The sequence below is a fragment of the Sardina pilchardus genome, chromosome 19, assembly GCF_963854185.1.
Source record: "Sardina pilchardus chromosome 19, fSarPil1.1, whole genome shotgun sequence".
Classification (NCBI taxonomy): Eukaryota; Metazoa; Chordata; class Actinopteri; order Clupeiformes; family Clupeidae; genus Sardina; species Sardina pilchardus.
Window position 1 is genome coordinate 1,961,970 of NC_085012.1, and position 12,165 is coordinate 1,974,134.

At 45.6% G+C, this 12,165-nt stretch overlaps 1 protein-coding gene across 1 annotated transcript; it reads right to left on the reverse strand.

The window, feature by feature from the left end:
* Positions 1 to 1,954: 1,954 nt before the first annotated feature.
* zgc:112408 (uncharacterized protein LOC550260 homolog) lies at positions 1,955 to 9,602 on the reverse strand. The gene is made up of 7 exons (XM_062521135.1): positions 9,500 to 9,602; positions 8,616 to 8,725; positions 7,511 to 7,580; positions 7,102 to 7,184; positions 6,405 to 6,608; positions 5,255 to 5,389; positions 1,955 to 2,799 (listed from the first exon to the last, which is right to left on the reverse strand). The coding sequence occupies exons 1-7, from the start codon at positions 9,564 to 9,566 to the stop codon at positions 2,611 to 2,613; spliced, it is 858 nt and encodes a 285-aa protein (XP_062377119.1). The 5' UTR covers positions 9,567 to 9,602; the 3' UTR covers positions 1,955 to 2,610.
* Between the last annotated feature and the right edge of the window lie 2,563 nt (positions 9,603 to 12,165).

A 12,165-nucleotide genomic window follows, 5' to 3' on the forward strand; every position in this document is an offset into this window, starting at 1 on the left:
AACATAACCTACAGTATATGGACACCTCTCATCTCTCCTGCAACAGAGCCCTCATAACCTATATGGACACCTCTCATATTTCCTGGTCTGCAACAGAGCTCTCATAACCTATATGGACACCTCTCATCTCTCCTGGTCTGCAACAGAGCTCTCATAACCTATATGGACACCTCTCATCTGCAACAGAGCTCTCATAACCTATATGGACACCTCTCATCTCTCCTGCAACAGAGCTCTCATAACCTATATAACCTACAGTATATGGACACCTCTCATCTCTCCTGCAATAGAGCTCTCATAACCTATATGGACACCTCTCATCTCTCCTGCAAAAGAGCTCTCATAACCTATATAACCTACAGTATATGGACACCTCTCATCTCTCCTGGTCTGCAACAGAGCTCTCATAACCTATATGGCCGCTGCCCTCAGCCTGTAAATCCGCACAGGTGAAGAGGCCGCAGCAGGGTCAGCTCCAGTTCCTCATGTACTGTAAGCTTCCATACTAAGCCTTTCTGGGCTGATCAGAGTGGTATTAATACTCTTTGCTTTCCAAATATACTGTCAGCAGCCACAGCAGTCAGCAGTCACTGCCCAAAATATACGCAGCACGTATCGGCATCATTCAGAAGTGGAATGCTATTGTCTGCAGATCATCAGCAGTAAGTTATATCAGCAGTAAGTTATCCATAATGGATCTCTTTTATGGAATGTTGATTGATGTGTGAAGAAGAATGTCCTTATAGGACAATAAAGACTCTATCTAATGTTAATGCATTAATGCAGATGAAAGATAGAACATGCATAAAAAGCCTGCATGAATACAATATGTTTACATATAAGTGCTGAAAATGGCAGTAACAGAATTGCCTTGTAAGCAATTTTGTGGGGGCTTACTGTCCATGGACTTACATTACATGACCTATGCTGGCCTTGCTCATCTGAAAGAGAGATCAGAGGGGTAGATTACGTATTTCCTCAAACCCATCTCCGCTGACAACCTTAATCAAACGGAGGAGAGCCGATTAGAAGGGCGGGGCCATTGCCATTTAGTCTTCCCTGTTGGCAGGAGGCCACACTTAAGTGTGCATTTGGACCAAGTCAATAGGACATGCATCTACACACTTAAGTGTGCATTTGGACCAAGTCAATAGGACATGCATCTACACACTTAAGTGTGCATTTGGACCAAGTCAATAGGACATGCATCTACACACTTAAGTGTGCATTTGGACCAAGTCAATAGGACATGCATCTACACACTTAAGTGTGCATTTGGACCAAGTCAATAGGACATGCATCTCCACACTTAAGTGTGCATTTGGACCAAGTCAATAGGACATGCATCTCCACGGCTACCAGTGAGCCAGTAGGATGATGGATTGTAGATTATGGCACTGTTCTAGAAAGATTGTTCTAGAACACTGACTCTACTTCTATAGAATGTTCCCACTGAAGATTCTCTCAAATGATTCACAGCACAGACACCAGACATATCCAGACATATTTATTGACAATAATGACAGCGACTACAGATGCTGGACACCTACACTGCAGCTCGGAGTGACTAAGATGTCGGGGACATATGTGGGCGTTTATTTTATCACTGTCTTCCTTTGAGTCCCACGATCACCCACAGCTGTGGTTTGCGGCCTATTGCACCATGGATATGAGTTAGAATTGTGGCAAAATGATGGTGGCATTACCCAATACAGCAACTTATTGTGGTGTTGAAAAGAGGCAGTGTGTGCAGTCTCAGGGTGGTGTATGGATGATGATGGTGTGTGTAGTATCAGGCTAGTGTACAGTATGGATGACGGTGGTGTGTGTAGTATCAGGCTGGTGTACAGTATGGATGACGGTGGTGTGTGTAGTATCAGGCTAGTGTGTGGATGAGGTGGTGTGTGTGTAGTATCAGGCTGGTGTGTGGATGATGATGGTGTGTGTAGTCTCAGGCTGGTGTACAGTATGGATGACGGTGGTGTGTGTAGTATCAGGCTGGTGTGTGGATGATCATGGTGTGTGTAGTATCAGGGTGGTGTATGGATGACGGTGGTGTGTGTAGTATCAGGCTGGTGTACAGTATGGATGAGATGGTGTGTGTAGTCTCAGGCTGGTGTACAGTATGGATGACGGTGGTGTGTGTAGTATCAGGCTAGTGTGTGGATGACGGTGGTTATGGGAAGTCTCCAGAACCTTCTCTGTGTTGGTCACTGTGTGGGACTTCACTTCGCCAGTCGCCACACACATAAAACAAACAACATCACGTCTGCGGTCACAGCTGTTATTTTTCAGCAAGAGAATGATTCCGTCCCTTAACAAATCAACACCTAAAATATTCTCATCTGATTATGCAATGTGTGGGCCTACAGTATGTCTCTCCTGACGCTAATTAAAAAGACATCTGGGGTGGATATATCTCTGCTGTGGATATATCTCTGCTTTGTCAGTTCGTTGACCATGTACCCACTGAAATGAAAAAAAGAAATGATGCTCTGTGTGGTTATACCTGCTTCATTAATAAACATGGGACTATAGACTCTGTCAGCATTAGAGACAATATGCAGTTTGTGGTTACGGATCTCATTCGTTAGTGAATCCTCTCAGCGATCATTTCTTCGTGAAGGTCCCCAACATGTCCAGAGGAATGGGGAAGATGACCGTGGAGTTCTTCTCGCCAGCGATCTCCGACAGCGTCTGCAGGTAGCGTAGCTGTAAGGCGGCGGGCGACTCGGACATCACCTCCGCCGCCTCCTTCAGGGCCCTAGAGGCCTTCATCTCGCCCTCCGCCGCAATAACCTGCAGCAACACATTTACATTACTCATTTACAATAACCTGCCGTCAGTGTCTATAGCAACACAGTGGAGGCCCTATCACTACAGTGTCTATACAGTAGCAACACAGTGGAGGCCCTATCACTATGGCAACACAGTGGAGGCCCCATCACTACAGTGTCTATAGCAACACAGTGAAGGCCCTATCACTACAGTGTCTATAGCAACACAGTGAAGGCCCTATCACTATGGCAACACAGTGGAGGCCCTATCACTACAGTGTCTATAGCAACACAGTGGAGGCCCTATCACTACAGTGTCTATGGCAAAACAGTGGAGGCCCTATCACTACAGTGTCTATGGCAACACAGTGGAGGCCCTATCACTATGGCAACACAGTGGAGGCCCCATCACTACAGTGTCTATAGCAACACAGTGAAGGCCCTATCACTACAGTGTCTATGGCAACACAGTGGAGGCCCTATCACTACAGTGTCTATAGCAACACAGTGAAGGCCCTATCACTACAGTGTCTATAGCAACACAGTGAAGGCCCTATCACTATGGCAACACAGTGGAGGCCCTATCACTACAGTGTCTATGGCAACACAGTGGAGGCCCTATCACTACAGTGTCTATGGCAACACAGTGGAGGCCCTATCACTATGGCAACACAGTGGAGGCCCTATCACTACAGTGTCTATGGCAACACAGTCGAGGCCCTATCACTACAGTGTCTATGGCAACACAGTGGAGGCCCTAACACTATGGCAACACAGTCGAGGATCTATCGCTACAGTGTCTATAGCAACACAGTGGAGGCCCCATCACTACAGTGTCTATAGCAACACAGTGGAGGCCCTATCACTATGGCAACACAGTGGAGGCCCCATCACTACAGTGTCTATAGCAACACAGTGGAGGCCCTATCACTATGGCAACACAGTGGAGGCCCTATGACTACAGTGTCTATGGCAACACAGTGGAGGCCCTATCACTATGGCAACACAGTGGAGGCCCTATCACTACAGTGTCTATACAGTAGCAACACAGTGGAGGCCCTATCACTATGGCAACACAGTGGAGGCCCCATCACTACAGTGTCTATAGCAACACAGTGAAGGCCCTATCACTACAGTGTCTATAGCAACACAGTGAAGGCCCTATCACTATGGCAACACAGTGGAGGCCCTATCACTACAGTGTCTATAGCAACACAGTGGAGGCCCTATCACTACAGTGTCTATGGCAAAACAGTGGAGGCCCTATCACTACAGTGTCTATGGCAACACAGTGGAGGCCCTATCACTATGGCAACACAGTGGAGGCCCCATCACTACAGTGTCTATAGCAACACAGTGAAGGCCCTATCACTACAGTGTCTATGGCAACACAGTGGAGGCCCTATCACTACAGTGTCTATAGCAACACAGTGAAGGCCCTATCACTATGGCAACACAGTGGAGGCCCTATCACTACAGTGTCTATGGCAACACAGTGGAGGCCCTATCACTACAGTGTCTATGGCAACACAGTGGAGGCCCTATCACTATGGCAACACAGTGGAGGCCCTATCACTACAGTGTCTATGGCAACACAGTCGAGGCCCTATCACTACAGTGTCTATGGCAACACAGTGGAGGCCCTAACACTATGGCAACACAGTCGAGGATCTATCGCTACAGTGTCTATAGCAACACAGTGGAGGCCCCATCACTACAGTGTCTATAGCAACACAGTGGAGGCCCTATCACTATGGCAACACAGTGGAGGCCCCATCACTACAGTGTCTATAGCAACACAGTGGAGGCCCTATCACTATGGCAACACAGTGGAGGCCCTATGACTACAGTGTCTATGGCAACACAGTGGAGGCCCTATCACTATGGCAACACAGTGGAGGCCCTATCACTATGGCAACACAGTGGAGGCTCTATCAGTACAGTGTAGATGACAACATGGAGGCCCTACCACTACAGTGTGAACTGTTCAACTCTATTGGATGAGCTCGGTCTTGTTGTGCAACAGATAGCATGCAGGGCAGTGAAGCTAATCAGAGCCAGACTTGGCACACGTCCCACTAGCACCCATTTAGCTACTGGATCAGCAGATCTGCACTGGGGTTTCAGCATGGGGCTCTGGCCTCAAGAGCATGCCTTTGTGGTTGCGACGACATCTTTGCATTCCTGTGAATAACCAGATTATTTGTATATTATATGTCTATGCTTGTGCAAAGAGTTTTGTTTTCCTGTTAATGTGCGTGTGTGTGTGTGTGTGTGTGTGTGTGTGTGTGTGTGTGTGTGTGTGTGTGTGTGTGTGTGTGTGTCTGTGTCTGTGTCTGTGTATACAGTAACTCTCTGCGTGTGCGTGTGTGTGTGTGTGTGTGTGTGTGTGTGTGTGTGTGTGTGTGTGTGTGTGTGTGTGTGTGTGTATAACTCTGTGTCTGTGTATAACTCTGTGTGTGTGTGTGTGCGCTCACCTTGGCCCTGGCCTCCCGGGATGCCTCTGCCTCTGCTGCCATGGCTCTCTGGAGACTCTGGGGCAGTTTCACATCCTTCAGCTCCACCCGCTCCACCTTGATGCCCCAGTGCTTGGAGGCGTCATACAGCACCACCTGCAGGACTCACAGTATTACTGCAGGTCAAACATGGACACGCCTTCAATTGCCACAGTTTTATGAATAACAAAGTGACATTTCTTTCTTTCTTTTTTAGTCTTTTTACGTTATGGTCTGGAGAGGCTTAGTGTGACTCAAAGGAGGATTTGTATTGAGCGTGTCATTGTCTGGCCTCAGTGAGTCGGTGGCTGAGTGTTGAGGTGAGCATTGCGAGAGCTGCGTGAGCATTAGGGGGATTTGCCGTGTCTACAGCAGAGGTGGAATCCCAGACATCCACACCGCCGGGGCTGCCATGGATTATTCTAGATTATTCTAGATTATTAGTCTAGATTATTATTCTGCAGTGTCTCCCTCTTATCTGGGGTTTCATCTGAGCTGTCTGCTGCAAGGGCTCATACAATAATGCGTGTACTGTATACACATACAGTAGATGCATATAGTCTGACAATTGAGAGTGGAATTGCCAGACTCAGAGTTGAACTTCCAGACTCTGAGCACCTGGTGTCTGTGCTTCAGGCCTCCGAAAGGCCTTAGCAACTGAAAGCTTAATCAGTGAGTTGTTTGATTTCTTGGATGCTCACATCATTTATTTGTGTAATTTATCTGTATTATCTGTGTATCTGGCTCTTCATACTGTACATTAAAACACTTTGCTACAGCTGTTGTTATAAAACACTTTACAACATCTGTTGTGTTAAAACAAGCTAAACAAATAAAGTTGAGTTGACCTCCCTTGACCTTGTGTGAGTTCTGGCTCTCGCTGTGGACGGGGGTACTGACCTCTATCTGCTCGGACATCTCCTTGCGGTCCATCAGCAGCTCAGCCAGGCTCTTGGTGCCCGTGTGTGTGTGTGTGTGTGTGTGTGTGTGGGTACTGACCTCTATCTGCTCGGACATCTCCTCGCGGTCCATCAGCAGCTCGGCCAGGCTCTTGGTACCCGTGTGTGTGTGTGTGTGTGTGTGTGTGTGTGTGTGTGTGTGTGTGTGTGTGTGTGTGTGTGTGTGTACTGACCTCCATCTGCTCGGCCATCTCCTCGCGGTCCATCAGCAGCTCGGCCAGGCTCTTGGTGCCCAGCATGTTCCTCAGGGTTGTCTGGGCGATCATCTGCGTGGCCACGTTGGCGTCCTCCACTTGCGTGAGATTCACGATGGGATTGAAGACTCGATAATACACCACCGCGTCCACCATGATGGTCACCGAGTCCTTGGTCAGCACCTGGATTAGGACCGCAGCAGGGGTCACTGAGTTGAACATCTTTATAAAGCAGTAGAACATCTTTAGAACGCTGATGCAGCGATTCTAAGTCCTGCTACAGGTGCAGTGATTTAGAGCGATCACTAGAGGGCAGTCTGTGTCTTTACTGCTGGGCTTTGCAGGGAGTGTCAGTAGAACAGGTGCATGGGCTCTTCTTCTCTTTCGTCTGTTTATCTATCCTCCCTTCCTTCTTTCCTTTCCGTGGTCCTCGTTCCCACTGATCTAGATAAAGAATGATGGGGCGGCAACAATGGGAGAGTCTATCCAGTGTTGTTTATAGATCAGTGGGAACGAGCCGGAGGACCGAGGAAGGAAGGAAGGAAGGAAGGAAGGAAGGGAGGGAGGATAGATAAAAAGACGAACGAGAGGAGCCCCATGTAGTGTGAAGTGGGAAGCGTGGAGTAGCGCTGTGTGCTTAGATAGATAGTGGAGTAGCGCTGTGTAGCCTACTTACCTCCTGAGGAGGGATGTTGAAGGAGATGGTTCTCATATCAACTTTTCGAAAAGTGTCCACACATGGAATGACCCACAAGATACCTGTACAGTGGACATGTTCAGTTGCTACACATTATAACCTGGGCCATCAAATGATATCATATCAGTTATTACACATTATAACCATCAAATGATATGTCATATATCAGTTATTACACATTATAACCATCAAATGATACATCATATATCAGTTATTACACATTTTCAATCTGGGCCATCAAATGATTGCTACTATAGAAATATCCTAATTAATTAATGTTTGCTTTTATTCCCCCGTCAACCAAACTTTGTCCACCTATGATCAGCCTCACAAGGGCTTCTTCTCGCTGGTGTTGCATTCTCCATAGTAACAACATGGACGTGCTCACCAGGCCCTTTTGCTCCTGATACGATTCGCCCCAGACGGAAGATCACGGCTCTCTCGTACTCGGCAACAATCTGAACAGGAAGTGAATTGCACGAAAGACAGAATAAACAGGCCTGAACAGAAGCACCCATACCAGCACAATGTGCAGGACTAGCCCCGTGAGCACCCATACAAGCACACTGTGCAGGAGTAGCCCTTAATGTGCAGGAGTAGCCCTTAATGTGCAGGAGTAGCCCTTAATGTGCAGGACTAGCCCTTAATGTGCAGGACTAGCCCTTAATGTGCAGGAGTAGCCCTTAATGTGCAGGAGTAGCCCTTAATGTGCAGGACTAGCCCTTAATGTGCAGGAGTAGCCCTTAATGTGCAGGAGTAGCCCTTAATGTGCAGGACTAGCCCTTAATGTGCAGGAGTAGCCCTTAATGTGCAGGACTAGCCCTTAATGTGCAGGAGTAGCCCCGTAATCACCCATACAAGCACAATGGGCAGGACTCAGCAGGAGTAGCCCTGTGATCACCTATACAAGCACAATGTGCAGGAGTAGCCCTGTGGACAGCCGTGGTGTACTGGTTAGGCTTCGGGCTTGTAACCGGAGGGTTGCCGGTTCGATCCCCGACCAGTCCACCACGGCTGAAGTGCCCTTGAGCAAGACACCTAACCCCTCACTGCTCCCCGAGCGCCGCTGGTTGGGCAGGCAGCTCACTGCTCTAGGTTAGAGTGTGATTCACCTCACTGTGTGTGTGCTGTGTGTGTGTTCACTAATTCGGTTAAATTGTGTTAAATTTAAAATGTGTCTATTCTATTCTTTCTATTCTGTGATCACCCATACAAGCACACTGTGCAGGAGTACAGAAATACATGAAATTGTTGAACTGATGTTATAATCGGAGACATTGTCGGTATGAATTAAAAGCAATATGTTTAGTAGTCTCTGATGCAGTTGTTAAAAAAAAAAAAAAAAACATAACATTAAAGCTGTGGTTTCTTTTTAAGAAAATATTTTCAACATTTCTGACAGCGCTTTTGATGTTTGCCTGTTTTCAGTGGGTGGATGGCACACACACACACACACACACACACACACACACACACACACACACACACACTACCTTTATGCAGGTCCAGATGCTGAGGGGGAGGGTGGCAATGATGAGGAGCATGGAGACCAACGTGAGGACAATCCCACACAATACAGAACCACACGATGGGCCATCGTCTCCTGAGGGAAACAGGTTCAGCACAGTAATGTTAGTGAACGTTAGGAGAACCCCACACAATACAGAACCACACGATGGGCCATCATCTCCTGAGGGAAACAGGTTCAGCACAGTAATGTTAGTGAACGTTAGGAGAACCCCACACAATACAGAACCACACGATGGTCCATCATCTCCTGAGGGAAACAGGTTCAGCACAGTAATGTTAGTGAACGTTAGGAGAACCCCACACAATACAGAACCACACGATGGGCCATCATCTCCTGAGGGAAACAGGTTCAGCACAGTAATGTTAGTGAACGTTAGGAGAACCCCACACAATACAGAACCACACGATGGTCCATCATCTCCTGAGGGAAACAGGTTCAGCACAGTAATGTTAGTGAACGTTAGGAGAACCCCACACAATACAGAACCACACGATGGTCCATCATCTCCTGAGGGAAACAGGTTCAGCACAGTAATGTTAGTGAACGTTAGGAGAACCCCACACAATACAGAACCACACGATGGTCCATCATCTCCTGAGGGAAACAGGTTCAGCACAGTAATGTTAGTGAACGTTAGGAGAACCCCACACAATACAGAACCACACGATGGGCCATCATCTCCTGAGGGAAACAGGTTCAGCACAGTAATGTTAGTGAACGTTAGAAGAACCCCACACAATACAGAACCACGCGATGGTCCATCATCTCCTGAGAGAAACTGGTCAGCACAGCAGTGAATGCTGATAGTGTTGTACACTACGATAACCATTTCATGAGTTAGATTACCTGTGTTGATGTTGGCTTCTTCATCTGTTGCTTCGTCAACATTTGCCCCAGCTTTGCGAAGGGGCATCTCTTATTTGGAAGGGACAGATAAATTCCTCTGAAGTATTGCTACCTGATGTGAATCCTCCTACAGTAAGTTTTCAGACCTGCCTTTATAGGGAGCTGATGTCCAAGAGCCGCCTCTTTCTCACCCCAAACAACAAGGGAAACAGGTGCGTCATATCGCTAGGCAACATAACTTGCCTCACTGAATCTATTTTTCAAAGTGAGAGTTTTCCATATTGTCTAATTTCTAAATGTTCGTGATGGAAGTGATGGAAAATGAAATAATACACCTGTTGTTTTGTGTCAGTAAGGAAAAGTTTATGTGGAATGCTAGCCACCAATCCAGTGAACACCAGAATTACATTACTATTCAATAAACTATTTTCATATTCACAAGAAGTTTATATCCTGATGTTTCTGTTATATGTCTTCCACATGTGTGATGACTGTTGTTGTTTAATTCTGTTCCTCTATTGTCCCTGTAGGCTATGTCTGTGTGTGACTATGGGAGAAGATTGTATGAATTGTGCTGCATGCCTGGATGTAGGGATCTTTAATGATACACCTGCATTTTCAACTACGTGTATTTTATACATTGAGAGAAGAGCTATGTGGAGTTACATGAACTTTATTCAATCTTTCAACATAATTGCATTGAATCTACGAGAATCTTCTAGAAGATAATCACATTCTGATTCTGTCTTCTGTTGCACAAGCCTGTTGTCAAACTAAATTCCTCTTGTTTTCCCTGGCATCCGAGAATGGACCTAATTTGGTCCCAGATGGCCACCGTGTTACTTAATCGCACGTAAATCTTCCCATAAGTCCTCATCTCACATAGCCTGGGCTTAGCTGTGTGTTGTGTGATGATGGAGTGACCACGCCACTGCCTCCGTAAGGGTCTGAGAGTGGACACACACCGCAATAATACGATAAATTACTAACAAGTAATCAATGAATTATTCACAAATATTCACAATATTTGTTTACTTCTTTCTCTCCCTCTCTCTCCTCTCTCTTTATACTGTATGTCTCTCTCTCTCTCTCTCTCTCTCTCTCTCGTATGTGTGTGTGTGTGTGTGTGTGTGTGTGTGTGTGTGTGCATACTTTCCAGAACAATATTATTTTACTATTTACCCCAAGCCAATGATCCATAACAGGGGTAAACACAAAAGCAATGTCTGGGTACTTTAACACAAAGCCTTCTCGTCAGACATGAGATATATAAATCCATCGTAATTAATATTTGTGTGAAAACCATCTGTGTGTGACCTCTGTAAACAGACAGCTATTGTGTATACTGGACCTGAATGTCCCTTGCCTAGGGTAACCTGAGAGGTATTCATTAAATGCAGAGATGTAGTCTGTCCAGCATAATTCACAGGCTGTGTATAGTGTTTTCAAAACCAAGGACCAAGCCTACTCTTCATCAATCAAACATTGGTGGAGGAAAATCAATATTATGTTTTCATTTGCATACAACATTGGGACCTATACTGTAAGTCACCATCAACCTTAATCAAGACAGACAGTGACAGTAAACCGTAAAGAATATAAACCACTCACTCACATAATTCTTTCGAAAGGTCATCAAAAGAAAAAGTCAAATGTCTTTTCTTTGTTTCACAATAAATAAATCAGCTGTTATGGAGATCTCACCTGTTTCTCCTGAAGGGAACCTCTTATGATCTCACCTGTGTTGCCTAAAGGGAACCTCTTGTGGAGATCTCACCTGTTTCTCCTGAAGGGAACCTCCGGGAAAATAAGGTATAGAGTAGCGAGATCAAAGAAGATAAGAGAAAAAAAACAGCTCTATTTTGATATCTTAAGTGGAAATTAAATTGAACCTTAGCAAGTCCAATTCATGTTCATCTTGAGATCTCAAAATACTTGTTTTCTCTTCCCAGTCTACTCATCTTATTCTCATTTCAAATGTGTCTGCTTTTATTGAAATAGTCTAGATGTTGATCCATAACATGAAATTGATTGCCTAATCATTCATGTTATGGTGGTGTATGTAATCATTCATGTTATTGATTGCCTAATCATTCATGTTATTGTGGTATTTCAAGAAAGATAAGTATCTCAAGAAAGATAAGTTTCAGCCTTATACAATATTGTTCTGTGAGTGTCTGAATAAATATATTGCCATAAACAGTGTTATACTGTAGATGAGAGGATGTGTGGCAGTTGCCCCAGATGGGGTTTGAAGAGGGTCATGGAGAACAGCTGTTTTGTTGGCTCTCTTTCCGAGGACAAATAACTCCAGCCCTCTATTTGCAGCCCTCCTAACATAAACTTGTTTGTGTGTGCCTTGGTTTTGGCACAATAGCACTTTAATTTGGCACACTGGCTGATTGACATCTGTTTATTTGATTTCAGCCGCTAGTCAACACTCTTTTTCACATTCTGTGACAACACCATTAAATGTTTTAAAGAAATCAGTTCAGCGTTATGGAGGAAAATTATTTCGTGAGTGCCATGACAACTGACACCCCTCTCCTGGATGGTCCTTTACTTGATTTCCGTTGCTGGGTTGAGGACATGAAGTACAGTCAGCTGCTGACGGTCTTCCCGTGAGAATGGTCTCATTAAGTCAATAACTTCATGAAGGTCGTTCT

Excerpts from the sequence above, each read along its gene's own strand:
- zgc:112408 (XM_062521135.1), bottom strand. The coding sequence starts at position 9,566 with ATGCCCCTTCGCAAAGCTGGGGCAAATGTTGACGAAGCAACAGATGAA. Across the intron at positions 6,609-7,101 it reads TCAACATCCCTCCTCAGGAG|GTGCTGACCAAGGACTCGGT; the intron begins GTAAGTAGGCTA and ends GTCCTAATCCAG. Across the intron at positions 2,800-5,254 it reads CCCGGGAGGCCAGGGCCAAG|GTTATTGCGGCGGAGGGCGA; the intron begins GTGAGCGCACAC and ends GTGTTGCTGCAG.